Source organism: Carassius auratus, chromosome 23, assembly GCF_003368295.1.
Source record: "Carassius auratus strain Wakin chromosome 23, ASM336829v1, whole genome shotgun sequence".
Taxonomy (NCBI): domain Eukaryota; kingdom Metazoa; phylum Chordata; class Actinopteri; order Cypriniformes; family Cyprinidae; genus Carassius; species Carassius auratus.
The window spans coordinates 1,733,653-1,761,572 of NC_039265.1; the positions used below are offsets into that span (position 1 = coordinate 1,733,653).

Consider the following 27,920-nt stretch of genomic DNA (forward strand, 5'->3'; position numbering starts at 1 on the left):
TGAGAAAAGTTGTTACAGCCAGACAAATGATGTGGAAACCAAAGCTCAGAGTCCCGAAAACGCCCTTTTTGAATTCTGATTACAGCCATCTGAATAAGATCAACTAACTACAGTTATGGGGAAATCAGCGCATTGGTTGCTTTTTCCTATGAAAAGAAGAAAAACTGAAAACTACTCAACATCTTTATTGCAGAACACATTTGTTTTCTGGAGCAAACAGGAAGAAGTTTCCAAAATACAATGAATGAGGTCAGATCTGTGCTAAACCAAAGGACTGTTCACATATTGCAGCAGAAATCCTAGTTTCCAAGGGTTTCTTCTAATCTATCATCCAATAAATACTTGAAATCAAAACAGGGTGTAAGGTTTATTACTGGAACTGGTGTAAGGTTTATTACTGGAAGAAAAAAGTCTAGTGGGATGTTTCAGAAATAATACACTGTGTTTTAGATAACGTAACTCGGGCTCAGACGTCTAAATAATAGTTCTAACAGGTCTGAGAACACACTCCTCGAATAATCAAATTATGTATATATATATATATATATATATATATATATATATATATATATATATATATATATATATATATATATATATATATATATTTTATTTTTTTTATTATTTTATTTTTTTACATTAAATAAAGTAGTAAAGTAGTATTGTAAAAATTGTAATGTAAGATCAAATAAACGACGTGGAAGAAAAAACTACGTTTACGCAGGATCGGATTCAAGCCCGTGACGTCTCCAGATTTAGATGATTGACGGGATTGTGGGCCAATGAAAACCACTCTGACGTTGAGTGGGATGGACCGGACGCAAGCTGCTCTGTGTCCGGTACAGATTATTTTGATCCGTTACCAGGCAGCGGAGCGCTCAGCGCAGCATGACGGTAAAACTCTAGCAAGATAAAGACTGAACAGCTGCTCCTTCAGAGGATTGATGTTGTTTGCGTTGTTAAAATCTAGAAAGCCTTTGTTTTCAGTTGTGTTCATTTGTTTTATGTTCTGCCTCGAAAGACTAACAGTCTGCGGTTATTAAGAGATTTAACGTTACTTTAACAGAATCATCGTGTGTGTTTATAAACCATCATGTCTGCTGTAGACGATACAGTCTGTAAACTTCACTCGTTCAGTTTCATCAAGAAGTTCCTGTGAAGTCCTGACTTCTGATCTGATATGAATTTGGGAAGATATCTCATATAAATAGTTATTTGCGTTCATGGCCACCAAAATGTCATCGCCCAGGTAACCTAACTCAGTCTTTCCGTTTCTGCTGTTTCAAGAATCAAACCGTAAGATGTAAGACTGTTAAATCCTCTCTCCTGTCATCTCCAGTGATGTACGAGAGAAGATCAGGAAGAAGAGGAGAGAGCTGCAGGAGTCTTTAGGAAGAGTCAGAGATGATAAACAGGTGGAAACACTACACACGATAGTAAAGTGTAGGCCTGCTGAAAAATTATTGCTATTTGCTCTGTTTGTTGTCTATCACCTGTTATTAATGGGCTGCACTTTTGGACAGTCCACACATACGCTCATATTTGGTGTATTTCACATGTGAAGTTGCTAGACATGTTTGTTATACAAGACAAACTGCAGTGATAGAAAGCTAGCGTAAGCTCCTTGACTGACACATGCATGAAGCTGTGTGTGAGGTGTGTGTGTGCTGATCTGCTGTAGGCTTTGGTTCCTTCACACTGGGATCTGTCTAAGGAGAATCAACACACTGCGCTGGAGGTTGGTTCTGTTCTCACCCTTGCCATTTCCACTAGCGCAATAATATATTTCTGCTAGACTTTCCTTCAATAGAGCTTCTGTAGTAATTCTTAGTTATCTATCTATCTATCTATCTATCTATCTATCTATCTATCTATCTATCTATCTAATCCATCCATCCATCCATTTATTCACAAATTGAGATGTTAAGGAGAATGTCTATGCTGATCATACAGTTTTTTTCAGTCGCTAACAAGCATTTGTCCAAGCAGTTGTCACATTTTCAAAACTCTAAACACAATTAGCACAGCATCTATCTATTGTGGCCATACCATTCACACATTTCATGTCGTTTTCACACAATGTGGAGTCATTGAACACATTTCCACAATGCTTTCATTTTCTGAACAGACAAGCTATACCTCTCAACAAAATTATGAATCGTTTTTGTAGTATTTACAAATGTTAACACACAACATCCCACAATAGCAAAAACAATGTTCCAAACCTTAGATACAGTATAAAAACCTCTGCTTCTGCGACGATATCAGTTAATAAAAATTTTTATCTTAGCTGATTTATGTTTTATCCACAACTGATTCCAATCTGGCTTAGACTCAATGGCAGGGGTTATTTTTTTCTATTACATTGACACTTATACAATAAAAGGAGGACTTTGAAGAGTGATATTTTTGGAAACAGAAACAGAAAAAGACAAACACTGTAATGTATGGACGAGGAAGAGTAAGAGCAAGGGGCCCAGGGAGAAGAGCAGGCCCAGTGAGAGATGCAGTGAGAGGAGCAGGAGCAGTGAAAGAAGCAGTGAGAGGATGAGGAGCAGTGAGAGGAGCAGGAGCAGTGGGAGGAGCAGTGAGAGGAGCAGTGAGAGGAGCAGTGAGAGAAGCAGGAGCAGTGAGAGGAGCAGGAGCAGTGAGAGAAGCAGTGAGAGGAGCAGGAGCAGGAGCAGTGGGAGGAGCAGTGAGAGGAGCAGTGAGAGGAGCAGGAGCAGTGAGAGGAGCAGGAGCAGTGAGAGAAGCAGTGAGAGAAGCAGGAGCAGTGAGAGAAGCAGGAGCAGTGGGAGGAGCAGTGAGAGGAGCAGGAGCAGTGAGAGGAGCAGTGAGAGGAGCAGGAGCAGTGAGAGGAGCAGGAGCAGTGGGAGGAGCAGTGAGAGGAGCAGTGAGAGAAGCAGTGAGAGAAGCAGGAGCAGTGAGAGAAGCAGGAGCAGTGGGAGGAGCAGTGAGAGGAGCAGGAGCAGTGAGAGGAGCAGTGAGAGGAGCAGTGAGAGGAGCAGTGAGAGGAGCAGGAGCAGTGAGAGGAGCAGTGAGAGGAGCAGTGAGAGGAGCAGGAGCAGTGAGAGGAGCAGGAGCAGTGGGAGGAGCAGTGAGAGGAGCAGTGAGAGGAGCAGTGAGAGAAGCAGGAGCAGTGAGAGGAGCAGTGAGAGGAGCAGGAGCAGTGAGAGGAGCAGGAGCAGTGGGAGGAGCAGTGAGAGGAGCAGTGAGAGGAGCAGTGAGAGAAGCAGGAGCAGTGAGAGGAGCAGGAGCAGTGAGAGAAGCAGTGAGAGGAGCAGGAGCAGGAGCAGTGGGAGGAGCAGTGAGAGGAGCAGTGAGAGGAGCAGGAGCAGTGAGAGGAGCAGGAGCAGTGAGAGAAGCAGTGAGAGAAGCAGGAGCAGTGAGAGAAGCAGGAGCAGTGGGAGGAGCAGTGAGAGGAGCAGGAGCAGTGAGAGGAGCAGTGAGAGGAGCAGGAGCAGTGAGAGGAGCAGGAGCAGTGAGAGGAGCAGGAGCAGTGAGAGGAGCAGGAGCAGTGGGAGGAGCAGTGAGAGGAGCAGTGAGAGAAGCAGTGAGAGAAGCAGGAGCAGTGAGAGAAGCAGGAGCAGTGGGAGGAGCAGTGAGAGGAGCAGGAGCAGTGAGAGGAGCAGTGAGAGGAGCAGTGAGAGGAGCAGGAGCAGTGGGAGGAGCAGTGAGAGGAGCAGTGAGAGAAGCAGTGAGAGAAGCAGGAGCAGTGAGAGGAGCAGGAGCAGTGAGAGGTGCAGTGAGAGATGCAGGAGCAGTGAGAGGAGCAGTGAGAGGAGCAGGAGCAGTGAGAGGAGCAGGAGCAGTGAGAGGAGCAGGAGCAGTGGGAGGAGCAGTGAGAGGAGCAGGAGCAGTGAGAGGAGCAGTGAGAGGAGCAGGAGCAGTGAGAGAAGCAGTGAGAGATTGTTTTTATTTTACCCCCCCCCCTTTTTTATCTGGGCTTTTTGCTGTTGTTGTTTTTTTTTTTTTTCAGAATGCTCTTATATGTTTCATGGATTTTTTGTTCACTGTAAGCAATACTGTCAAACCTTTTCTGTTCTATCATACTGTGTTTCTACTGTACCTCCTGCAGTAAACAGTAATGGAAAAAAATAGCTTTTTACTGGAATGCTTTTGAATGTGAACATTACTGTACATTTGGACATACAGTTCCTAACCAAGAAATTTAGTGTAAAACAGTGAATTGCATGTTTTGCATGCAAATACCTGTAAAACTGAGACTGAAAAGTCTATGCAGTTTTTGTAATGTCAACAATAGCCAGTATTTTGAAACCTGGTGTACTTTGATTGACTGTATGTACCTTTTGAGGTGAAAACAAGTGTTATTCTTTGACAGAATAATTTAATTTTGAGTCAGATTTCCAGTGTTTTGGTAAAGTTGGTGTGTGCAGAGAAAGATGTGTTCTATTTTGAAATGAAGATTTAGTATATATTTAACAAAATGTGTTTTTGAGAAGAAAATTATCCATTTGGCCAATTGTGTTTTGTAGGTGTGAGTCTGTGTTAAGAGTTTAGAAAAAGTATCTGAAGTATGGTTAAGCGCTTGTTAGCGATTGAAAAAAACTGTAATATGCTCAGTAACAACATTTCAATATTCTTTCAGTGCTTGTCTATTGGATTTCAGAACTCTCTTGAACATTCTTTGTCATTCTTCTTGTATTCAAGCATGGAATTTCCTTAAAAACTGTCTCTGACCAGCGAGAAAAATACAGCATGTTATTTTTTATCTAACTGGACTGACATGATTAACAGCAATTCATGCAAACTCAAAGAAAAAAAAAAGTTACAATAGACACATATATGACATGTGTGTGTATATATATATATATATATATATATATATATATATATATATATATATATATATATATATATATATATATATATCATAATATGTTACATTAGGAGCTTCCAGGTGGAGAAGAGGACCCTGGTGAGACACTCAGACGTTCAGTGATGGCGAAGAGAATGAAAAAGAAGAAGAAGGTCAGGACTGTGATAACTTTACAGATAAACAGTATATCATTACCACTATACAGAGATGATTTTTAATTATCAGTTTCTGCTTTTTGATAAAACGATGACATTATTTTAGGACTTATTATAATTTTTATAATTTTTTGGTCTTATAATCATTATCTTGTGATTTATGACCTTGATAATGATGATGATGATTAGTATATATTGTTGCTGTTTTAACATTGATGGCTTTTAAAAAGTTAAGCAATAATGCAAATAATATTGTCAGTAATCAGTTTTATTCAGTAAGTAATCTTTGCTTTAGATTAAGATTAAAAACATGATATTGATTATTATTAATGATTTTGCCAATCATGTATGTGATGAATGCAAATCTTGAATATTGAATCTTGAATCTAAGTAGAGAAGTACAAAAGTATGAATATTTCTACAAAATATCAGTCCATCTGGAGTTTGTTAACGAATCTCCTCAGACCTCATGGCAGTGTTTTCCGTTGCACTTGGGTTTCTCTTGTCTGTAATGTCTGCACATGTTCCAGCTGCTCAAGGAGATGGCAGTAGAGTCTCCTCCAGATGAGGAGGAGGTGACGGCAGTGCAGGAGATGAGAGAGGAGCAGGACAGAGGAGATGATGGAGAAACCCCTCCAGCGCGCTCACCCAGAGGTTAGGACCTTATCTCAAAGCCTTGCCTTCACTGGGGCTGTGTGTGACTGACATGGAGTACAACACTCTCATCCTCACAATCTCTCTAGATCTTCCTCCTCGTCCTGTGATGAGGCCAGGATCCAGCCAATCAGAGACCAGCATGAGACAGCGCATGACTGAGAAGCTGAGAGCAGCAAAGGTAGAGGTCGTCTGGGGCCAGTGAGAGGAAAACATCTATTTCAGAAGAATAAATGGTTCCTAATTCGTTCATAATTGTGTCATCCCTTCAGTCTAAAGCCGCTAGTCTTCTAGAGCAGGAGAGCATCATTGAGCCTGCCAGCCGTCTACAGACTCTACGAGACAGAGACACCCTCACTAGATTCGACAGAGACGTAAGAGACGTATCTTGACTTTTAAAAATGTTTGAGCAGTAGTAAACACATGTAAACACAGATCATTTTGTATGCATATTTTATAATTAACCTAAAACGTGCCACCTGCAGTTTAGAACTGACAGTAGTCTGATCATGTGGTTTCCTCCTTCAGTCAGATCCAGATCTACAGGCCGATGAAGACTCATCCTTTGCTGCCAGGCTGAAGTTTCGTGATGCAGCTAGACGCGCAGCAAAAGACAAAAGGGTAAGAGTCTGCTGTTTCTCCTGCAAGGGTGAGAAGCACCCTCAAAAAGTAATGAAATGGTTATTTATTATACCTGCGAACTACACTGGAGATTTGTGCTCTGTATAAATGATATTTTCCTCATTCGGTGGAGTATAAATGAACAGAACTGACAGAATCTAGACATTTTTGGGTTTCTGAGCAGGGTGAGGCTGGTTTGCCGACGGCTGAAGAGGCGTACAACTTCTTCACCTTCAACTTTGACCCGGAGCCTCAACAGCAGCGGCGGCGTAAGAAAACACACTCCAGGAGAAGAGAAGGAGAGGAAGGAGAGGGGGAATCAGGGGAGGAAGAAGAGGAAGAAGAAGAAGGGGAGGAAGAGGGAGACCTGGAGAGGGAGCATGAAGCAGAAGAAGAGTCTGAAGCCAGGGTGACATGAGTTTATATATATATATATATATATATATATGTTAATTAGATCATGTTAATCTGATATTTACTAATATAACATTTTATTCATAAACTTTTATTTCATGGAGTTAAGCTAACATGAACTAACAATGAATGGTTGTGTTTTTATCAACTGTATTTTGTAAAGATTAATAAAAGGAACCACTGTATTGCTCAGTTTTAGTAATAAAATAATGCAATAGTTAAGATGAACTAATTGGAAATGATTGTAAAGTGTCTATATTTTAGTTTCTGGCTGTCATTCATTCATTCATTCATTCATTCACTGTTTAGGATGAAGATGCTCCTCTGGTCAGAGACGATGAGGAGGATCTGTTCATCATTGACCAATCAGCACAGGACTTCCTGGAAGTGAGGAGGGCAGAATATATAGGCTACAGCAGGCGCCTGCAGAGGGAGCGAGAGACGCTGTTTGTTCCCAGCATGAGGCCAGGTACAGAAACCGAAGCAGCACTTACACAGCTCTTCACCTGAACCTTCCTGCAGGTCAGATAATCTGTGATTTACACTGGCCACACAGTTCCTGCCTCCAGTAAGCTGCCCGAGAACGTGCGTCCCCGTTACCTGGAGGAGGAAGGGTTATATGTGGGGGACAGGCCACACGTCTGTTTGACCAATCAGAACATTCTGGAGAACCGAATCCTGAAGCAGGCTGAGGTAATTAAAGAAACCTGTAAAAAAAAAACGAATTTGTTTACAAATGTTATTATTGTCTGTAATGTGAGTGTTTGTGATTTGTGCAGGGAAGGAAGTGGTTTGGAGATGATGGGTGTATTATTGCTCTGCCTGACCCAATCAAAGAGTCCTCGTCCAGACCGCCTCTCTTCCACCTGGGGGATGAGCTGGACCCTGCGCTGCAGGCGGTCTACAGAAAGGTCAGAGATTGAACAACACTGTGTGTGTTTATGTGCTGGTTTCTTTAGGCCTTTTACAGACAGCTGACTCTCAAAATGTTCATATTCTGACAGAAATTATCTTTATCATGAAGGGTTAATAATTCTGTACAATATTTTCTATACAATAAGGTCAGTATTTAAATATGAAATTATAAAGCTACTTAAAATATGAAAGCAGGCTAACTCAGTGAGTATTTCATTTTTTGTCTGATTAAGTTTTGCAAAGTTTGGGGAATTCAGATGAAACATGACTCACATTAAATGCACTGGGTTTGGAAGACAGTTTTCTGTGATCCCAAGGCACTGGACCTCTAACTCTGGTCTGGAGAGGAACAATCAGTTGTCTTCTTTCCAAAAAAAAAACTTTCCTTTTTTACTTTAATAATTCCAAGGACCCCAGGGTCATGGAAGACCTGGAAATATCTTGTAGGTCAGGAAAACACCATAAAATCTTAGCAAGTTGTGCAAATTTCTGTAGTGAATTAGTGAAAAAGATCAGGCATCAGGCTGCCCACCCTTGTTTTTTTTTTTATGTTAAATGCTAGAATGTTTACTAGCACTTTTTGGTGTCATATCCTCCATGCAGTCTGTTTCCAGGCAATAGGAACTGGAAAAGTAATATTTGTGGAGATGAGAGGTGTGAGAACGGAGATGGGATCCAGATGTGTGATGATGTCACAGGTTCTGCTGTAAGACAGGGCAGTGAGGTCACATGTGCCTGTCACGCCTCACACAACTTAAAATAAATAAGATATGTAATAGACGTTATAATACACACACACACACACATGTTAGAGCAATAACACACCCATTCAGCCATGTGTGATTTATAATACTTGGAGGTACTTGTGTGTTATGAATGCTGAATGCCAATAAAAGTGAACATTATGAAAGTGCTCACAGTCATGTGGAACTAATTGACATGAAGTGTTCCGGTAATGCAGCCCAATGAGACATTAAAGAGTGAAAATGAGAAACATCGAGCTGACACTAGGAGCACGAGGCTGATGAGTCCTCATGCACAGTACAGGCAGAAGTGTTGAACGTATACGACAAACTCAATCATTCAACCCTGTTACCTAAAGAAAAAGAAAAATAGTGAAAAAAAAGACAGGTGATTGGATAACATGCAACCTGAAAGTATTTAAAAAATTTTTTTTTTTTTTTTTTTAATTTTCAAAAATTTGGCTAAACAGTTTAGAAATCAGAATTGTTATAATTGCTAAATGCTGCAAACTGTATTTAAGCTTTGTAAATATATGAAAAACAATTGTAGAAAATGGAACATTTTTTACATTATTTTAAAAAAAGAGCAACATTTGAGCCAAGACTAGTTAGCCCTTACTGAGTACAAATTTATGCTCAATCTGCAGCTCTGTTACTTATTCTGGATTTATTCATTTGTTTATTTAGGTAGTATTTGTTTTTACTTTTTTTTTCTTTTTTTATTACTATTATTGCTAGAAAATCACAAAATCAAACTGTACTTAAATGTCCAGTTTAGCAATTTTATGTGCATTTGTCATTTTTATTTAGTTTTTTTTGTTTGATTAATTTTTTTATTTAAGTAGTTTTAGCACTTCGTTCCTTTTTAAGTATCATACCTGTAGAATTTTTAAATTAATAATTCGATGTAGCATCAAGCATAATTTCAGTTTCCTCTAGCTATACAGTTTAAATATAATGGCAAACGTTCTGCAGATTTGTTGCTACATTAAAGATGGTCCATCCTGGATTGAAACATAGAGTGCAGGTAGATGCAGTGTCTATCAGAGAGCAATAGAAGTTGCTATGTTATGGAAGGTTGTAGAGATGCAGGTGTCGAATCCTTCAGATGCCCCTCAGTATTCAGTTGATTTTAGTATTGATCAGTATTGATTAGTACTGATTTCCTATTGAGCATCGAAGAATATGTGACGTGTCCACGCAGCGGGAATGATGCAGGACACAACCATTCCTCTGATGACCTCAAGCTCAAGCACACTTGGCTCATGCAGCACGACAATGATACCAAACACACCAGCAATGAATCTCTCAAAAATACCAAAATTAAGGTTCTGGAGTGGCCAAGTCAGAGTCAGGACTTAAATCTGATTGAGATGCTGTGACATGACCTTAAACAGTCCATTCATGCTCGAAAAATCATCAAATGTGGCTCATTTTAAACAATTCTGCAAAGAAGAGTGGGCCAACATTATTCCACAGCAATGTTAAAGACAAAATGACATTTATCGCAAACTCTTGATTGCAGTTGTTTTATGCAAAGGGTGGAACAACCAGTTATTATATTTCACTGATCCTTTGTTGAAAGAATAACAAAAGATCTACTTTTGAATGTCATTTTGTATGCTATTTCTGAAAATGCATAATGACATGGTGTTTCCACTATTGTCTGCTCTGTCCCAGGCTCTGAAGTCGAAGCATGTGAACCACTACATAGCTGGAATGGGCGACCCCCAGGCAGACTACCAGCTGGATGTAGATGTATCCGGCCTCATCTTCTCCCATCATCCTCTCTTCAGCCGTGAACACGTGCTGGCAGCCCGTCTCGCCCAGCTGTATGATCAGCACCTGACCAGACAGCACAAGAACCTCACACGACTCCTGACTGATAAGGTAACCCAGAAGTGTGCCAACAAAACCAAGCTTCCTGTTCTTCAGACTCGTTCTAAATATGTGTGTGTGTTTGTGTGTGTGTGTAGTTGAACAGCTTGAGGAACACGATTCAGAATATGCTGGAGCTACACAGAGGAGAGGCTCTGAGTCAGGTGTCCCAGCAGAGGATAGCGGAGTACAAACAGGAAGTGAGGTAAGACATTTCCAATTACCTCTACCTGTTATGTTTATGATCGTTGTTTCATCACTTTTTTTAATTGATTCCTGGTCTCTTCCTGTATCGTCAGACACACCCGTCAGTTGCGTGATGTGGAGCAGGAGAAGGACAGAGCTCTTCTCAAAAGCATCATCAGAGTGTGGAAGGAGCTCAAAGCTCTGAGAGACTTCCAGAGATTCACCAACACGCCCTTCAAACTCTTCATCAGGAGGTACGGCTTCTTTCATACCAGTTTGACTCTGTGTCTGTGCTGTGTTTCATGAGACGAGTGGCTTCTGCAGGGAGAAGGTGGACGGAGAGCAGGACGAGCGGGACTTTGAGACTGACATCATGGCGGAGGTGTCAGAGCTGGAGGCGGAGGCAGAGGAAGACTATCAGAGGAAGATGAATGAATACAGAAGACAACATGAGGAATGGAAATCCTGGAAGAGAAAACAGGTTCTACTACACATGGGATGCAACTACTGTATTTGCAGACATAAAACCAGATTGAGATGTTCTCAACGTTTTTGATTCCTTCAGAAAGCTTTGAAGAAAAAGCAGAAAAAGAAAAGACAGCAGGAGGAGGAAGAGGAGGATGGGGAAAGTGAGGAAGAGCTGGGCGAGGAGCCAGAGAAGCCGGAACCTCCAGAGAAACCAGACATGGGTGACCTGGAAGAGCAAGTACGGGAAAAGGCAGCCAGGATCCGCAGGAAACCTGGAGAACCGGTTCTGATTCCTGAACTTACCGTCTCTGGCCCCATCACCCCCAATGAGCAGTGCCCACGGTGAATGACACACACACACTGACAAATTAATGTTTGATATCCTCTAACTAGACCAAATCATAGTCTGAAGCTAAAAAATCTGAATCCAGGAGGAAATAAACTTGTCAACGCTGCCCCAAGACTTTTATTAAATAAAGTTTAAATAATGAATCGCTACATTATATTTTCCAGCCACGAGAGGATACAACGCTGTTTAAGTAAACTCACAATAAAAAGATAAACGCACAAACACGAATACACGCAACTTCCATTTCTCTCTCTCTTTCTCTCTCTCTCTCTCTCTCTCTCTCTCTCTCTCTCAAATAGGCAATATTTGAGAAAATGGTTTAGCAATTTCTAATTATTGGGGGGATTAGCCCCCATCAGTGTCTACAGCAGTTATCGCCCTGATCAGACATATGTGGCACTATCATGCAGTCTGTAATGATATGACGTTAGCAAATATTAGCGATTTTTTTGCTAACATTTCTTTGAGTAACATGACCTTTAATATGAATTCACAATTAAATGTAACATAAAACAAATTATTACTTTTCGTTAAAATCTTTATTTATGCCAAAAAAGCTTACATTATTGTATCTTTTTGTTCGCTGTAGCAGCCATGTTCCCGAAATAATTTATACCGCTACGTTTGAAGTGTGGTCCCGAAAAATCTTCTTTTGAAGGGCCTTACCCCTACCCCTCCAACCTAAAGAGAATCGAGACACCCCTAACCCTTCACGTGAATGCGAAAGGGGAAGGGCTTAGGGGTAGAATTGGGATTAGGCCTAAGCGTCGAATAGTGCTCATGTGAGGTAATCGGGTGTGGATTTAGTGTGCTTTAAGTGCACTGCGCTTTGGTGTTTTTAAGACTTGGAAGAGTTCCATTACAAATCTAAAATTACCATAATCTTAATTACAGTGTCCCAACTACTGCCACCTGCTGTTGTGGAGAGGTATTTCCTCCCACACTAGTTGGCCATTGACTGTAGTTTTTGTGGTGTATTCAAGTGCAACTTTTTGGATCTTATGCAATCAACTTGAGGCAACACCGCAGTCAGCTTTATTTGCTCCTAGTTCTTTGATGAAGGTTTGGTGGACCTTTAGAAACTTAGACTCTGGAAACTACATCTCAGTTCCCTGTAACACCCTGACTCCTGCCTGAATACAGTAAACATTCAGATTTTCTCTAGAAATGTAAACATTTAGTTTTATTTGCCTTATCTAGTGCCGAGTTTGCCCGTAGAGAGGATGTGGCCAAACGTGCCCTCTTCATCAAGGTCCTGTACAACGATAAAGAAGTTTCCAGAACAGACAGTCGAACCCTCAACATGGATTTCAGAGTTCACGTTGGTCAGATCTTCAACCTCAAGATAGTGAACTGGCCAGAAAGCATCAAACTACAGGTACGGCTGGGTTGGGTTGTGTGCGCATTCACACAAATGCATTGCTGTTTGTCTGCTTGTGTCTGAGAGGTTCTGGATGTTATCTCACAGGTGTTTGAGAGTGTGGGCTCGTCCACCTCCCAGCTGACTGAGGTGTGTGTGCCGGTTCCAGAATCTTCTGTCCTGACCGGCAGTGCACCGTTTGAGGAGATGGAGTTTAGCAGCAACCAGAGAGTCACGTTCAACCATGAGGGGGTCGGCAGTGGTAAATCTCTTTAAACCTTCCTGAACAGATTGTTTTGTGCGTCACAGTCATGAGTCATGAAGGGAGTCTTGTTTGTGGTAGGCGCTCCGTTCTCTTTCGAGGCCGACGGCACTAACACACAGACCCTGTTGACGTCAGGGAAGCTCTCCTGCTGTGTGTCATGGGCTGTAGGGGAAGATGATGTCCCCCTCGCTCCCCCATCCAGTCAGCCTGGAGGAGGGATGTACAGGTCAGAGAGCCAAATTGAGATCCAGCCCTTCATTAACGCATTATTTTCAGTTGTGCTGCATAAGATGCACTGTTTTCTCTCTCTTCAGTGGTCTCAGGCAGATGGATGCTATAGCATGTATTGGAGCATCTGGGCTGAACGACATGAAGAAATTGGGGAAGTGGGCAGCTGAGTCTCGCCTCGACCCCAATGACCCCAACAATGCTTCCATCATGCAACTGCTCTCGGTACATAAATCCCCAGATACCTCCATAATAATTATTTTTTTTTAGGGCTGCACGATGTGTGGTTTAAGCATCGATATCGCGATGTACGAATCGACGATAGTCACATCGCAGGATGTGCGATGTAGGTTGTCGTAGTTGATCCGTTATTCATTAACTGTACGGGCCAGCTGCTCCCCGGCTCTTGATGTGATTCACGGATTAATTGAGAGAGAGAGATATAGAGAGAGAGAGAGCGCGCGTGAGAGAGAGAGCTATAGAGAGAGCTAAAGAGAGAGCTATAGAGAGAGAGAGAGCGCGAGAGAGAGAGAGATATATAAAGAGAGAGAGAGCGCGTGAGAGAGAGAGAGAGAGACAGTCTTCAAACAACACGAGCGCTGTCTTGCTCTCTCTTCCTCATGCAAATTAATCAATTAACACGATGGTGTCGATGTTTAAATAATTTAAAATGAGAATGTAAGTGTGCTCACCCCATTTTTGTTTGTAAGAAAAAATTTGATTAGATTTCATATCGCAATATATATCGCAGAAAATAAAAATATCGCAATGTGATTTTTTTTTTTTCAATATCGTGCAGCCCTATTGCCTTTACATCATCAATCTACACTGTAGCTCTAGCATATCTAGAAAGGCATCTGCCAGTGAGCTTGATGATTCTTCGCAGTGTTTAGTTAAATAAATAAAACGTGAATTTTTGTCATAAAAAAAAAAATTAATAATAAGTTTTTGGCTGCTCAACACTACAGTAGAGAAAACCAGTAAGAGTCTAGTGTTCAGGTTTTGTTGATGTGTTATTGTGTCTGTAGGTGGTGAGCAGTGGAGATGTAGCGGTGCCTGAATATTTCCGCCTGGAGCAGCTTCAGGAGGAGTTTAACTTCCTGACGGATGAGGAGCTGCAGCGTTCCCGCCGCTTCCGTCTCCTGAGGCTGCGGAGTCAGGAGGTGCCCGAGTTCCGTCACTTTAAATGCGTCCCGTCCATGGAGCGGGAAATATCTGAAAAAGTGTTCCAGGTAAGATCACTGAAGAATGGATGAATCGCCAAAGACTACAAAATAAAAAATATAGACTGTCCAGACAGAGTACTGTATACTGTAAGTAGTTCTTATGTTAATATTCTTATGTCTAATAATCTTGTTTCAGGATTATGAGAAGAGACTAAAGGAGGGCGAGATTATTGATACCAAAGAACACATTGATGAACATCGAGCCCTTGTGGCCAAATATCTGCAGAGAGTGAGTGATGAGTCAAATTTAGCCATGGAATAAGTTCCTTACTCAAAAGTTTGGAATCTATAAGATTTTTTAAATGTTTTTGAAAGAACTCTTATGTTCACCAAGGCTGCATTTATTAGATCAAAATAGAGTAATAAACAGTAATTTTGTAAACTATTATTACAATTTCAAATAAGTGTTTTCTATTTTAATTTAGAATGTAATTTATTTATTATTCAGAAAATCATTCTGATATGCTGATTTTCTGATTATTAATATCAGTGCTGAAAATTAATTAATGTCTTTATGGAAATCTTGAAACATGTTTTTGATGAAAGTTCAAAAGAAAAGCATTCATAAGATTATTGCCGACTGTCACAAAAGTCTTACGGACCCTAAATATTGTTTTCTTTTCAGTTTTGTTGTCTTTATGTTTTAATAATGTAAGAGCAGTGGACAGTTATGCGTGTTATGTATAAGATACGCGTGGTATGTAGGGCCCTTAAAATCAAATTCTTAGTTTTTCTCTCTTTCTCAGGTGCGGGAGTCAGTCGTTAATCGTTTCCTCATAGCAAAGCATCATTTCATCCTGTCCGACGTGGTTTCGGAGGACGAGGTCCCCAGCATCGGGTAAACAACTCTATTGTTGATCTACAGCTGACTTTAAATAGAATCTTCTGGAGGCACTTCTAGATGTCATATTCAGGTCTGGTCTGGTACACATGCTGACTTTCTGTGTGAAGCTAAATCCACTGCAGTACATTACATTTGATGATGGTTCTAATGAAGATTAGCATGTTTGATTGCAGTTTATGCCATCAGCAGTCTTCAATGACTGGATTGTGCACAAACTGCAGAGAACAAGAGGCTTAGTTTAATCTTGAGTCAGTATAAAAGTATGTTTATTTGACAGTTCCTGTCTTTTATTTCTTTCTTTTTGTTTTCTCCTGTACGTTTGTATATTCAGTGGTCCAGGTGCAGGGTATGTTCTGAGGACTTTCTGTTCCATTCCTTTATTTTTATTGTGCTCCTCCCCTCAGATCTGTGTGTTCATGAGGTGCCGTTCTCTGTAGAGTTAGTCAGTGTAAAGTGTGTGTGTTAATGTGGAGATCACACACTCAGAGAGAGTGTGTGTGTGTTTGATCTGCTGGTGAGTACTGATAGTTAATGTTTAGAGCAATTATGTATGTGTTCACTCACTCACTCACTCTCATGCTATTCCAAACCCATACAACCTTATTTCCTTTGTGGAAGACTAAAGGAGACGTTTAACGGAATGTTCATGCTGCTCTTTTCCATGCAGTGAAATTATACATTAACCAGGCACTGTCAAACTCCAAATGCAACAAAAATAGTCTAACACATTCTAAAATAATACCAAAATTGAACAGATCTTTTAGCTTTCCTTGGTGATATTCAGGGCAACAGCATGATCATGATTGTATAGCTTTTATACAGCAGTTCAGTAAACAAGAAGTTAATCTTGAGTAAATTGCAGTTTAAGCACAATATTGGCAGTTACTTGGTTCCACCAACAACAGATTTCCAAACAAATTTAAAGCAGTCAGTGGTGATTCATTCCTGAGTGAATCAGTTTTTCAAACAGATAAGTTAAAGGGGGGGGGGGGGGGGGGTGAAATGCTCGTTTTCACTCAATATCCTTTCACTCCCCTATCCTATATCTTGAGTACCTATAGGGTAGTACTGCATCCTTCATAACTCCAAAAAGTCTTTAGTTTTATTATATTCATAAGAGAAAGATAGTCTGTACCGATTTTTCCCGGAAAAACACGAGCGACTGGAGGCGTGACGTGTGGGCGGAGCTAAAGAATCACGAGCGCCAGTAGGCTTTTGCGTTGAGAGCGTTTGGAAGCTGTGACATTACCGTGAGGAAAAAACCAACCAAAACAAACCATGGCTAATAGTCAGATTCAGCCGTTTATTTATGATCCAGAATCAGATCCAGAGGCTGAAACTGAACGAGAGCAGCAGCAGCAACGACTCGCTCTGAGCGGGGCTTGAACCCGGGTCTCTGGCATGAGAGGGGACGCACTAACAAGGAGGCAGAGATATTTGAAGCAGTTTTACTCACCGCCTGCGGTTCCAGCACACGATCGTGACCCTTTTTCGTTGGGACTGCATTATCCTTAAGAAATAAACGATACGCAAATCCGTCGTCAAACTGGGCCTTGTTTGTAAAACAAGCATCTTCCAAATGCAGGGAACAAACAAAAACACTTGCACAACTCCGTTGATACTCTGTAAAAATAAACTCCATCTACTGGTCCCTTAATGCTGTTTCTCTTTTGGTAATCTGTGCAGGGTTGTCTTGCCCTGACAACCAAAAACACACTTCTTTTGTGACTTTTCGCGACGCTCTCGCTCTGATCAGCGAAGTCTGTTGTGCTCTCAGTGCTCTGCTATACGGGAGCGTGCACTCTTCCGGCAGAAGTGCCTCAGGACCCATATAAGGAAATTCCGCTCCATCTAATGTCACACAGAGCCATACTCGAAAAAAACTTTCCGAAACTTGTGACAAACCGGAAGGAGTATTTTTGGAACAGAAATACTCCTTCAAACGTTTATGTTAATGTTTAGCATGGGAATCCAACTCTTTAACAGTGTGAAAAACTCAGTATGCATGAAATAGCATTTCACCCCCCCTTTAAGTGCATGATTCAATGACTCCCTCATATAAAAGTGAGTCTCATTAATCAATAAATATGTAGATTGTTTAGATTTACACACACAGGAAATCTAATCATAAAAAAATTGCCCCAGGTTAGTAATTTGGATAAAACACAAACAATCTCCACAGAGTTTCCACAACCTCTCCTTTATAGGCTTTTGTTACTTTCAGTACATAAAATGATTTTACTCAGACGGTTCACACACAATCTATTGTTATTGACACAGACCCAGTCACTTCCAGAAAGAATGCAGTTTTGAATTAATTGGTTGAGTGAATGACTCCTAAAGAGTCTCCATGGACTGGTTTAATGATGTCAGCTACAGAAAGAGTCCCTGATGCCTCTCCATCACTAATGCACTAACTGTGACTGTCCATCAGAAACGTGTTCAACATCAATAATAGATCTATGTGTTTTGTGTTCAGGATAGAAACCAGTGCGCTGTATGTGAGGCTGATGCAGTCTTGTTTCACTGTCTCTAGTGATCCCTCACTAATACCGCAGTGTGTTCTGGGATATCTCCACTGACTCTCAGCTGACACTCTTTCAGGGTGTTAGGGTGGAACCTGTTCAAACTGGCCGAGCCCAAACGGCCCCTGAAGCCTCGCAGGAAGGAGAGGAAGAAGGTGACTGCTCAGAACCTCTCAGATGGAGACATCAAGCTCCTGGTCAACATCATCAGAGGGTATGACCTGCCCATCCGCAGACCTTACACCAGGTACCTGTTTCTGCACTCCCAGAAAACCTGACCAATAAGAAGACCCGAAACAATCACTCATCCTTTGTTGTATTTTCAGCAAACCCCCTGTGTCGGCTAAGTCTGGGCGATCATTCACCGAGCCGTTTTCAGCTCCCGTGTCGTCCCAGACGCTCCAGCAGGGCAGTGAGTGGCCCTTCGGACAGGTAACAGCACACATCTGCACCTTTACCTCAATATTATTTGACTCTAACTGTATGTATTCATGTACTGTGTGTGTACTGTAGCCCTTGATCAGGCCGTTTGTGGAGGTGTCCTTCCAGCGTTCAGTGCTGCAGACGTCTACGGCTGAGGGGCCAAACCCCTGCTGGAACGAGGAGATTGTTCTGCCATTCAGGTCAGACTAAAACCTACAGCGTAACTTCATAGCTCTACTGTCACTACAACTCTATTCCTGAACATGTCTTGCCGTCTTCAAAGACAGTCTCCAAACTGAAACAGAACCTCATAAGTGGCTCATATGAAAAACTCCTAGTGAGTAACACTAATGACACTCTTATCAATCTTAGTCCTTATATTAAAATGGGTGGGCCTTTTGTAAATTGTATGGGTCTTGTTTTCGGTCACATTCACTTCCAGCTATTTTTACTGTAGCTGTACAAAATGTTTTATTTATTTGTATTATTATTATTTCTTTTTTTTGCTGCTTGATACTGCAAATTGGTGTCTTACTATATTATTTTAACGTATTATCTTAATTATGAACACACTGGTTTATAGTGCAACCAGGCTTACTGTTTACTGCACGTTGTTATTCACGTTGTTAGTCTTGCCCATAGGCTAACCGTGTTTTTCGGACTATAAGTGGGCACCTTAGTATAAGTCGCATCAGTCCAAAAATACGTCATGATGAGGAAAAAAACATATATAAGTCGCACTGGACTATAAGTCGCATTCATTTAGAACCAAGAGAAAACATTACCGTCTCCAGCCGCGAGAGGGCGCTCTATGTTTTCAGTGTAGACTACAGGAGCACTCAGCAGCATAGAGCGCCCTCTCGCGGCTGGAGACGGTAATGTTTTCTCTTGGTTAATTTCTCTCGGTTCGTGTCAAATTAATTTTGATAAATAAGTCGCACCTGACTATAAGCCGCAGGACCAGCCAAACTATGAAAAAAAGTGCGACTTGCGTGCGAAAGTGCGAAAATACGGTACTTCCACATTTAGGAATAAGGTGGATAAGCAAGAAAAAAAACTGGTACATAGGTAAAATGGGGGTATTTATTTATTTATTTATTCTTACTTTCTATTCATTATTCAATATCCGGTACTGAATAAGGCATCAATATTTTAAAAGTAAAAATGTATAATATTGAATACTTTCCTAATTCTAGTTTTTCATTCTTAATATTCTCAGGTATTGAATATGAATGCATATTTTTAATATACATTTAAATCAATAATATATATTATTTATTTTGACAAAATATCATTTTCATTTTTTTCCCCTGATGTTCTCAAATGTTGAAGCTAAAAAAAGAAATAAATTTGCATTAATGATATTTATTATTGACCTTGATACATTAGGATTTCTTTTTAAATTTTTCTTGATAATTTATAGTGTTGAATAAGAATATTTATTATATGTATTTACATCAGTAATATATATTTTATTTATAATTTTTTTCTTGATGTTCTGCAATTTTGAGTGAAGCATGAGAAGCATTTACATAATAGTATGTATTTATTGCTGTTGAAAAATTGCAGTTTCTTCTAATTTATTTATCTATTTATTTATTTTCATTGAGCTTGTCATGGTGTAATCTGTGATGTGATACTACATTACAATTAGGCCAAAGAATTTGACATCTTAAAAGACAGAATAATGTTCCTATCTAAGTTTAAGAACAGTGGTTCTGTTAGGTTCAGTGCGCCTGTGATACCTCGCAGTGATGTCTTAGTAGGAAGCTCACTAGGAAATGTGACTCGTTTCACACTGAGTTTCAGTATTTGCACGATGTGAATCAACAGTGTCTCCTTTATGTCAGTGCTCCAAACGGAGACTACAGCTCCAGCAGTCTGCAGTCGGTCAGAGACGAGGTCTTCATCAACATCTTCGATGAGGTCCTCTACGATGTGGTGGAGGTGAGAAGCATTCTGATCATTCCCAGAGTCATTTTCAGCTTCCCGATGTGATGTTGAGCTGTCTGTCTGAACTCTGTCAGGATGAGCGGGAGCGAGGGAACACGATTCACACCCGTATAGAGCGCCACTGGCTCGGCTCCATCAAGATCCCCTTCAGCACCATCTACCTGCAGTCTCGGGCAAGACACCAGACACCAGCACTTCACACAGAGCACATGACCGTTTCTGCTTCTGTACAAGTGTTCTTGTATAATAGAATCCTGCTCCCCTCTGATTGGTTGACAGAATATATCTCTCTTTTAAATTTGATTGGCTGGTGTATTTTGTAATCACTAAAGCTGAAGATATTCAGTGACCGGTATCTATTATTATGTTTAGATTGATGGGACGTTTAAGGTGTCCACTCCTCCAGTGCTACTGGGATACAGTAAGGAGCGCAGTTTGGGCAGTGAAGGCGGATATGACACCGTCCGCAGCCTGAGTGAAGGAACCTTCCTCAGCCTCTTCATTACTATCGAACCCCAGCTGGTTCCTGGAGACACCATCAGAGAAAAGGTACAGCAGAAAAATCTGCTTCATTATAGCAAGTGCTATGTGAGGACAAAAAAAATATACATTTTCTTTTTATAGTGCTGTGAAATGATTTATTGCAGCCAAAATAAAAGTTTTTGTTTACATAGTGTACTTCTGGGTTGTGTATTATGTTATGTACTATGTGTTAATGTGTATATATAAACACACACATGCACACACATATATTTAAGAAAATATTTAGATTTAAATACATGTGTATATAATATAAATTATATTATATAAATATTTTCAAAATATATGCTGTATGTGTGTGTATTTATATATACATAATAAATATACACAGTACACACACATATATTACGTACACAAAAGCTTTTATTTTGAATGCGATTGATCGCTTCACAGCACTAATTATTTATGTTCCTAAAAATAAGAATCGTATTATTTTTTGTTCAATATTGCTTTTTCCTCTCTGTCTCTCTTTTTGACTGCTTTTATAAGATGAAGGAAGTAAAGGTAACATGTTTGGAGTCTGAATCATGTTTATTTTCAGTGGAAGTCTATGGGGAAAAGCGTTGAAATACATAACTGTTTTCGAAGTATCACCAAAAAGCTTAAACTTTTATGTTTTAACGTACAACTGAGTAGTAACCTTTACTAAAGCCAGTAAACTGGGAGGTATTCACATGATCTGCAGAAAGGATGCAAGAAAGGAACTGTTTTACATGGAGAAAAGTCTGCTGATCATGACCTCTACAAGGATAATAAATAAAAAAACTTCACAGCTTAAATATGAAACGTTTGATGTGGAATAATGACTAAAAGCGCTTTAGCAAATACACAAGATGCAGATTTGTGTTGTCTTGCCCCACAGACTTCAGCTGTAAGTGACTGTATTACTGTAAAGATGACTGTTGTTTGTTTTCACAAATGGAGAAAAGAGTCGAAATGTTTTTCTGTAGTAATCGACAGCATCTGTGAGCATCGTACAGCTTAGCTTGTATATTCATTTCCATTCAAAGGTTTGGGGTCAGTAATTATTATTATTTATTTAATTTTTTATTTTTAAGAAAGATAGAAAGACAGAAATACTTTTCAGGGTTTCCCATACAATGACTTATTTGTGGTGGCCTGTCACATTATCAACACTGACCGCCACAAAAAGATTTTCCAAAATGCTTTGACTTCGTTAAATAAACACGAGCACTGCATGTATCAAAATCAAAACACGGCAAGGGTGTTTTTATATGAATGTATCGGTTTGGAAGCGAACCGGTTGTCTTCAGAAAAGTTTTGATGTAGTTTTCAGTTCATCTGTCCTATAGTGCTGATAAAGTAGTGTTCATGATTACAGCCGTTACAGGGGAAGCTGCTGTTTCTGCCGCTCTTAAAGCGCCTCCTGCTGGCAGAGAATGAACTAGCACTTTCAGATAAGCCCATCTGCTGTTTTATATTTACATTTTATACATATATTTCCACCAGGACAAGTGCTGCCACAGATAGAGTGTAAGTCTGTGGGAAACGCTGCTTATATTTTGCAAGGGGGCATTAAAAAAGATCAAAAGTCACAGTAAAGATATGTAAAAAAGTTACAAAAAATATATATTTCAAATACATTCTGTTCTTTTAAACTTTCTTATTATTAAACAGTCTTTGGGGCGGGGGTAGTATCCCCATTGCCATAAAAATGTTAATAATAATGTTTGTTGAGCAGCAAATCAGCATATTAGTATGATTTCTGGAGGATCATGTTACAGTGAAGAATGGAGTAAAGATGCTGAAAATACAGATTTCATTGTATTCTGATCAATTAATTGCAACTTCAGGCTTCTTTCAAATAAATAATAATAATACTAATAAAATCTCAGTTCAGAGATTCAGTGAACAGCTCAGTTTATTAATATACAGTAAGGGAAACTTGAGTGAAATCACCGCTTCATGACCTCTGACCTCTCTCTCCTCTCAGTTCGACTCTCAGGAAGGTGAGCGTTTGTTGATAGCAAGTGAAGTGTTTGAGAAGGAGGCAGGTGGGCGTTTCCCCGAGCGGCCCTGTCTCACCACCGTCATCGACATCAACGGGAAAACCGTGTTCGTCACGCGCTTCATCCGGCCTCTGAACCCCCCGCAGGAGCTGCTGGACGCGTTCCCAAACGGCCCTCAGGAGACCACGGTCTGTCCACACACTGTTGGACACCAGCTCATCTGTGTGTGTGTGTGTGTGTGTTGTCTTCTGCTCATCCTCTCCTGCGCTCTCTCCTCAGGAGTTGGTTGCACGATACGTGTCGCTCGTTCCTTCTCTTCCAGACAGCGTGTCTTTCGCAGGGGTTTGTGACTTATGGAGCACATGTGATGTAAGTAAACATGGACGTCTCTCCTGTTTGTTTCTGTTCTGTGCGATTGTGTCATACACTCTTTTGTGTCTGATTTATGCTCTTTTAGCAATTCCTAGCGTTGCTAGCTGGAGATGAGGAGGAGCATGCTGTCTTACTCTGTAACTACTTCCTGTCGATGGGGAAAAGGGCGTGGCTTATCATAGGCATTGCCATTCCTGAGGTGAGTGACAAGCCTCTTAGCCAATCACACGTCAGTAAAACTGAGGGCCACAAACCACAAATCTTTGTTTTTGAGATCATGAAAACACATCAGTGGAAATCAGTGATGGACATGGACTGTTGCTGTTGTTGTTGTTTTTTGTTATGCCTGCATGGGTTTGTGTCATTGTCTTAGGGCCCTACAGCGTATGTTTTGACGTATGAGCAGAACCGCTATCTGATCTGGAATCCCAGCACCGGGCAGCACTACGGACAATATGACTCATTCTGCCCCCTACAGACCATCGGCTGCCTGATCAGCTCAGACAACGTTAGTAAACCACCAAAACAATCAGTTAAATCTATCACAACTATCAGAACTGACTTCATATCTGGGCAAATATACATTTTACAGTCAATTTGCAAGTCAAAAGTTAGAATATGTAAAAAAAAAAATTGTTTTTGGAACATTGTGCCAAATGTATTAGATCAGAACTACAGTAATATTGTCAAATATTGCTACAATTTTAAATAAGTGTTTTCGATGTGAATATATTAAAAAAATTAATTTATTCCTGTGATGTAAAGCTGTATTTTCAGCATCATTCCTCCAGTCTTCAGTGTCACATGATCTTCAGAAATCATGATAATATGATGATTTACTGCTCAAGCAACATTTATGTTATTATCAGTGTTGAAAAAATATATATTCGCATCACTGTTTTAACTGTATTTTTGAGCAAATAAATTTAAGCATAAGAGACTTTATCAGATAAATCCAAACCAGTCATTTGTTTGTGCACAAAAAAAAGCTATTTCTGGCAAAGCTTGGCATTTATTTTATGTGATATGCTAAAAAATATATATTGTATGGTAATGTTATCAATATGTCTGTCCGTGTGTCTCAGGTGTGGTTTAATATCCAGCCATACGCTGCACCTGTGAGAATGAGTTTCGACGTCTCTAAACCAAATCTCTGGAAAGCGTTTTTCTCACGATCGTTCCCTGATCCCGGTCTCTCTAGTGTACAGGTGAGGACGGCTCCACCAATCACAGGCCTCGATTTACATTACATTTATATTCATGCATTTAGCAAACGCTTTTATCCAAAGCCACTTACAGTGCATTCAGGCTATACATTTTTTTTTTAGCAGTATGTGTGTTCTGTGGGAATTGAACCCACAACCTTTTGCGCTGCTAACGCAATAACTAGAACAGTTTCTTGCCATTTTGGGCCAAATTGCTGATTTTGAGTCATGTTTTTCAGCCGGAGGGCCTTGTGTACAGACACACAGACAGAGCTGCTGCTGTTGAGTTACAAGACAGGTCAGTGTGAATCAAACACACACCAGTCATTAAACTACACATCCTTTTATATATATATATATATTATGCAAGTAAGGAATGTGACAATGTTTACAAGTGCCAAATACATAATCACTTGGACAAACGAACATGTATATATATATATACTGTTAGCTAGCATTTTTCCTGTATATGTATTCTTGTAAGTGTTAGTATGTGTGTGTGTGTGTGTGTGTGTGTGCACATGTCCTTGTATCTAGGTGTGTCAAATCATTGAGTATCTAACAGATTTATAAGAGTAAGGTACACATATCTGATAATGAGCTTCTGTGCTGTAGAATAGAGAAGGTGTTGAGGGAGAAGATCATGGAATGGCGTCCGCGTCACCCCACACGCTGGAACCGCTACTGCATCTCTACGTTACGTCAGTTCCTGCCAAAATTAGAGCTGAGCGGAGGGCGAGAGGTGGCTGAGGAACACCGCCTCGAGCTGCAAAGCCTTCTGGGAGAATACAGGGTAAGTCTTCTGTAAGAAATCACACTTCACACAGGCTAACAGCCTTACAGAAAGCACAAATGTCAGCTATTCCATAGCGTAAAATGCAAATCTGAATTCCATAGCGCTTGTTCTCTTGTAATGTAAAAAAAAAAAGCCTTTTTATCACATAGGTGGCCAAGTTTTATTGCATCACAGTAAACGGTCCCTTTAATGTTGTCTTCTTACTGATCTGTTTCAGATATCTGGGTTTCCCCTGCACCTTCCTTTCTCAGAGATTCGGCCAATCATTGAAGCCGTTCACAGCACAGGGGTTCATAAGGTCGAAGCCCCAAATGTAGAGTTTGCCCTGGCGGTCTATGTGCACCCGTACCCCGGTAACGTGCTCTCCGTTTGGGTCTACATCGCCTCCCTGGTCAGTGCACGCTAGATCTCAGCACAACACCATCAGCAGCAGTGAAAAGACTTCTTGAAATGCCTCATATGAAATGAAAATCTCATATTTTATATAGATTTCTGATTTTGTAGAGCTCCTGTGCTCCTGTCCAGTGTGTTTTAACACTACCTCTATTAATAGTAGTTGTCTTATCATTTTTAAAGAAACTCAGTCTCTAGAATGTTATTTATTTAAGTGTGAATTTACAGCTTTTATACTTTTACTCTGTATATTTTTCATTGTTGCACTGAACCGAGATGTGTGAAATATTTTTAAAACATTTGAATTACACAACTGCTACGTTCAACATCATTTTTGTGTACCAGTCTTTTAGATTGAATCTCACAAAACACACCAACATTAGTGTTTGTGTTCATAATTGTTTTAGAGTGTGTGTGTGTGTGTGTGGATTCATAAAACCATCATTGCTAAAATATGACTCACGAATGATTGTGATCAGACTAAATCAACTGAAGCGTCCTGCAGAGCCGTAGGTGCTACACACAGTCAGAAACAGCACAGGCTTTGACCCACAGTTGATCTTTTCATCTGTTGTTTAGAAATTATTGCATCTGTCCTGCTTCTTCTTTATTACCTCAGTAAATAATACGAGTTGTTTATAAATTCATGTCTCTGATCTCAGAAGTTTTGAAAATTCAGAACTAGTTGTTTTTTTCCCCTGAGGATGAAATGTTGAGAAAGCTGCAGTGTTTTCATAGCACAATGAGCTCTTTCCTCTCAGATGTTCAGGGAACAGTCGATTTCTTATGATAGGAGCTCTTTGAAGTGGAGAATGTTTTCCAATCAGGACTGATCTTTGTAGAGCTGTGTGCTGCTGTGGTAATGCTCTCTATCCCACTACAAATAAAAGCACAACAGCATGCAAAGGTAGCCAGAAAAGAAACTGGTAGGGAAATCAAGCGTTGCATTGCAGTTATTAGTAAGTTACCACTAGATGGCTCCTTACATCATATGGGTTTAATTTATCAGCTCGAAACTGTTTCACTTGCTAAAGGCCATGACCGCAGATCACAGCTGTATCAGATCAGGCTCTCAAACACCACACACATGACCCACCTTCAGACTGAAAGGAATGATTACAGAAATCAATGAAAGCATGATCATTGGTTAAAGCTGCACAAGGTGAAAGCTTTTAAACTCCACATCCATATCAATGTGATACAATATATAGTATATGCATATGCTTTGATATCAGTATTTTCTTTATTTTTTAGGGATTTTTGTTATATTTTTATTCAGCAATGATGCATAAAATGTATCTAATGTGACAGACTTTGGCATGGTTACAAAAACTATTTTATTTCAAATAAAGGCTGTTAATACATTTTGTTCTATTCATTAATTAATCTTCAATATATATATATATATATATATATATATATATATATATATATATATATATATATATATATATATATATATATATATGCAAAAACGGTTTTCAACATTGTTAATAACATTGATATAAATGTATTTTGACAATAGTTTTTGTGTGTTGTGTGACATTTCCGTTGAGTCTCGGACACATTTTCCCCTGGCATCTGATCAAACACAGCATTATGAAAATCAAATAACACTGTTGCTGTCATTATTCTGCTTTAAGAACAGCAGCCCTGCCCTCTTTCATGTCTGTTTGGACATAAATAAGTTTATTGTTTATGGTGACTTAATGTTATTTCCCTCAGGAATGTACAAATGAACTATACAGTAGACTGCGTCTAGACATTTGTGTCAGTGAGACGAGAATGAAACCACGGCAAAAACAGCCCCTGGCTCAGGTATTGTTATTATGACATGAATACGCCACATGCATACTGATCATAATGCAGCTGTACTGACAAAGTCTGCAGAATCTCACTTTTTCTACACAGATTTTGGGCAAATGTTGTTGCAGTTTTGCAGAATGGGGATAAATGTGTTCTACACATGTAGACCATTCAGTTTAGACCAAACTTTATGATAGATAGATAGATTGATCGATAGATAGATAGACTTTGTTTATCGTATAGACATCATATAACAACTCTATTTAGAGCCAGTTTTAGGCAGCAGTGAACTAAAGTTACAAAAGCACTGACTGGAATCTGCAGTTTTGACTAGCACTGCAGTTTTTTATATTAATTAATCTGAATGCTGCTGCTGTGTTTGCATGAATGTGTGTGTGTGTGAGGGTGTAGATCATTGAGATGTTGCGGTCATGCGTGAAGTCAGATGGTGAAAGCCGGCATTGTGTGAGTCCAGTCTGAAACTTTGAGTCTAAATCTGGGCTCGAGGAGGAACAAACTCGGCCTGAAGAGAGAGCATGTTTCTCTGCCGAGTGCTATGGTCGAGTCCTGCTGGAGATGACCGGACGCTACACCAAAGCAAACCATGACGAAAGCGATAAAGGAAACAGAATAGTGCTTTGGTTGTGCTGAGGCTGGAAAGTCCCCCTGGTCTAATGGAGTAACACATAACTGAACCTCATACTGAGCTCAGCTTAGCCAATTCCAAAGCACTCTTTGGAAGTAATGAGAAAATTAACAAAAAGTATTATTATTATTAATATTTATATTTA

General features: G+C 40.1%; 1 protein-coding gene across 2 annotated transcripts; it reads left to right on the top strand.

The window, feature by feature from the left end:
• The first annotated feature begins 838 nt into the window (after nucleotides 1–838).
• On the top strand, nucleotides 839–26,653 carry cc2d2a (coiled-coil and C2 domain containing 2A). Of its 2 annotated transcripts, XM_026199185.1 has the most exons (38): nucleotides 839–1,249; nucleotides 1,340–1,415; nucleotides 1,682–1,738; nucleotides 4,912–4,992; nucleotides 5,526–5,649; nucleotides 5,739–5,830; nucleotides 5,922–6,023; nucleotides 6,178–6,270; nucleotides 6,455–6,679; nucleotides 6,994–7,153; nucleotides 7,241–7,377; nucleotides 7,464–7,595; nucleotides 10,023–10,232; nucleotides 10,319–10,425; nucleotides 10,520–10,660; nucleotides 10,731–10,887; nucleotides 10,972–11,216; nucleotides 12,424–12,601; nucleotides 12,692–12,845; nucleotides 12,927–13,074; nucleotides 13,163–13,301; nucleotides 14,105–14,308; nucleotides 14,439–14,531; nucleotides 15,049–15,140; nucleotides 17,751–17,918; nucleotides 17,998–18,103; nucleotides 18,185–18,294; nucleotides 19,945–20,041; nucleotides 20,122–20,220; nucleotides 20,420–20,596; nucleotides 22,542–22,745; nucleotides 22,837–22,926; nucleotides 23,015–23,128; nucleotides 23,303–23,437; nucleotides 24,015–24,137; nucleotides 24,374–24,432; nucleotides 24,750–24,927; nucleotides 25,148–26,653. In XM_026199185.1, exons 1-38 carry the CDS (start codon nucleotides 1,224–1,226, stop codon nucleotides 25,334–25,336), a joined length of 5,022 nt encoding a protein of 1,673 aa, XP_026054970.1. In that variant the 5' UTR covers nucleotides 839–1,223; the 3' UTR covers nucleotides 25,337–26,653. The 2 variants fall into 2 exon arrangements, with proteins under 2 accessions (XP_026054970.1, XP_026054971.1); XM_026199186.1 differs by lacking the exon at nucleotides 1,682–1,738.
• The last annotated feature ends 1,267 nt before the right edge of the window (nucleotides 26,654–27,920 follow it).

Bases quoted from the DNA above. Each gene is read 5' to 3' on its own strand.
- cc2d2a (XM_026199185.1), top strand. From the start codon at position 1,224: ATGGCCACCAAAATGTCATCGCCCAG. The intron at 10,426-10,519 runs GTAAGACATTTC...CTGTATCGTCAG, and splicing joins GAGTACAAACAGGAAGTGAG to ACACACCCGTCAGTTGCGTG. The intron at 18,104-18,184 runs GTAACAGCACAC...TGTGTACTGTAG, and splicing joins GTGAGTGGCCCTTCGGACAG to CCCTTGATCAGGCCGTTTGT.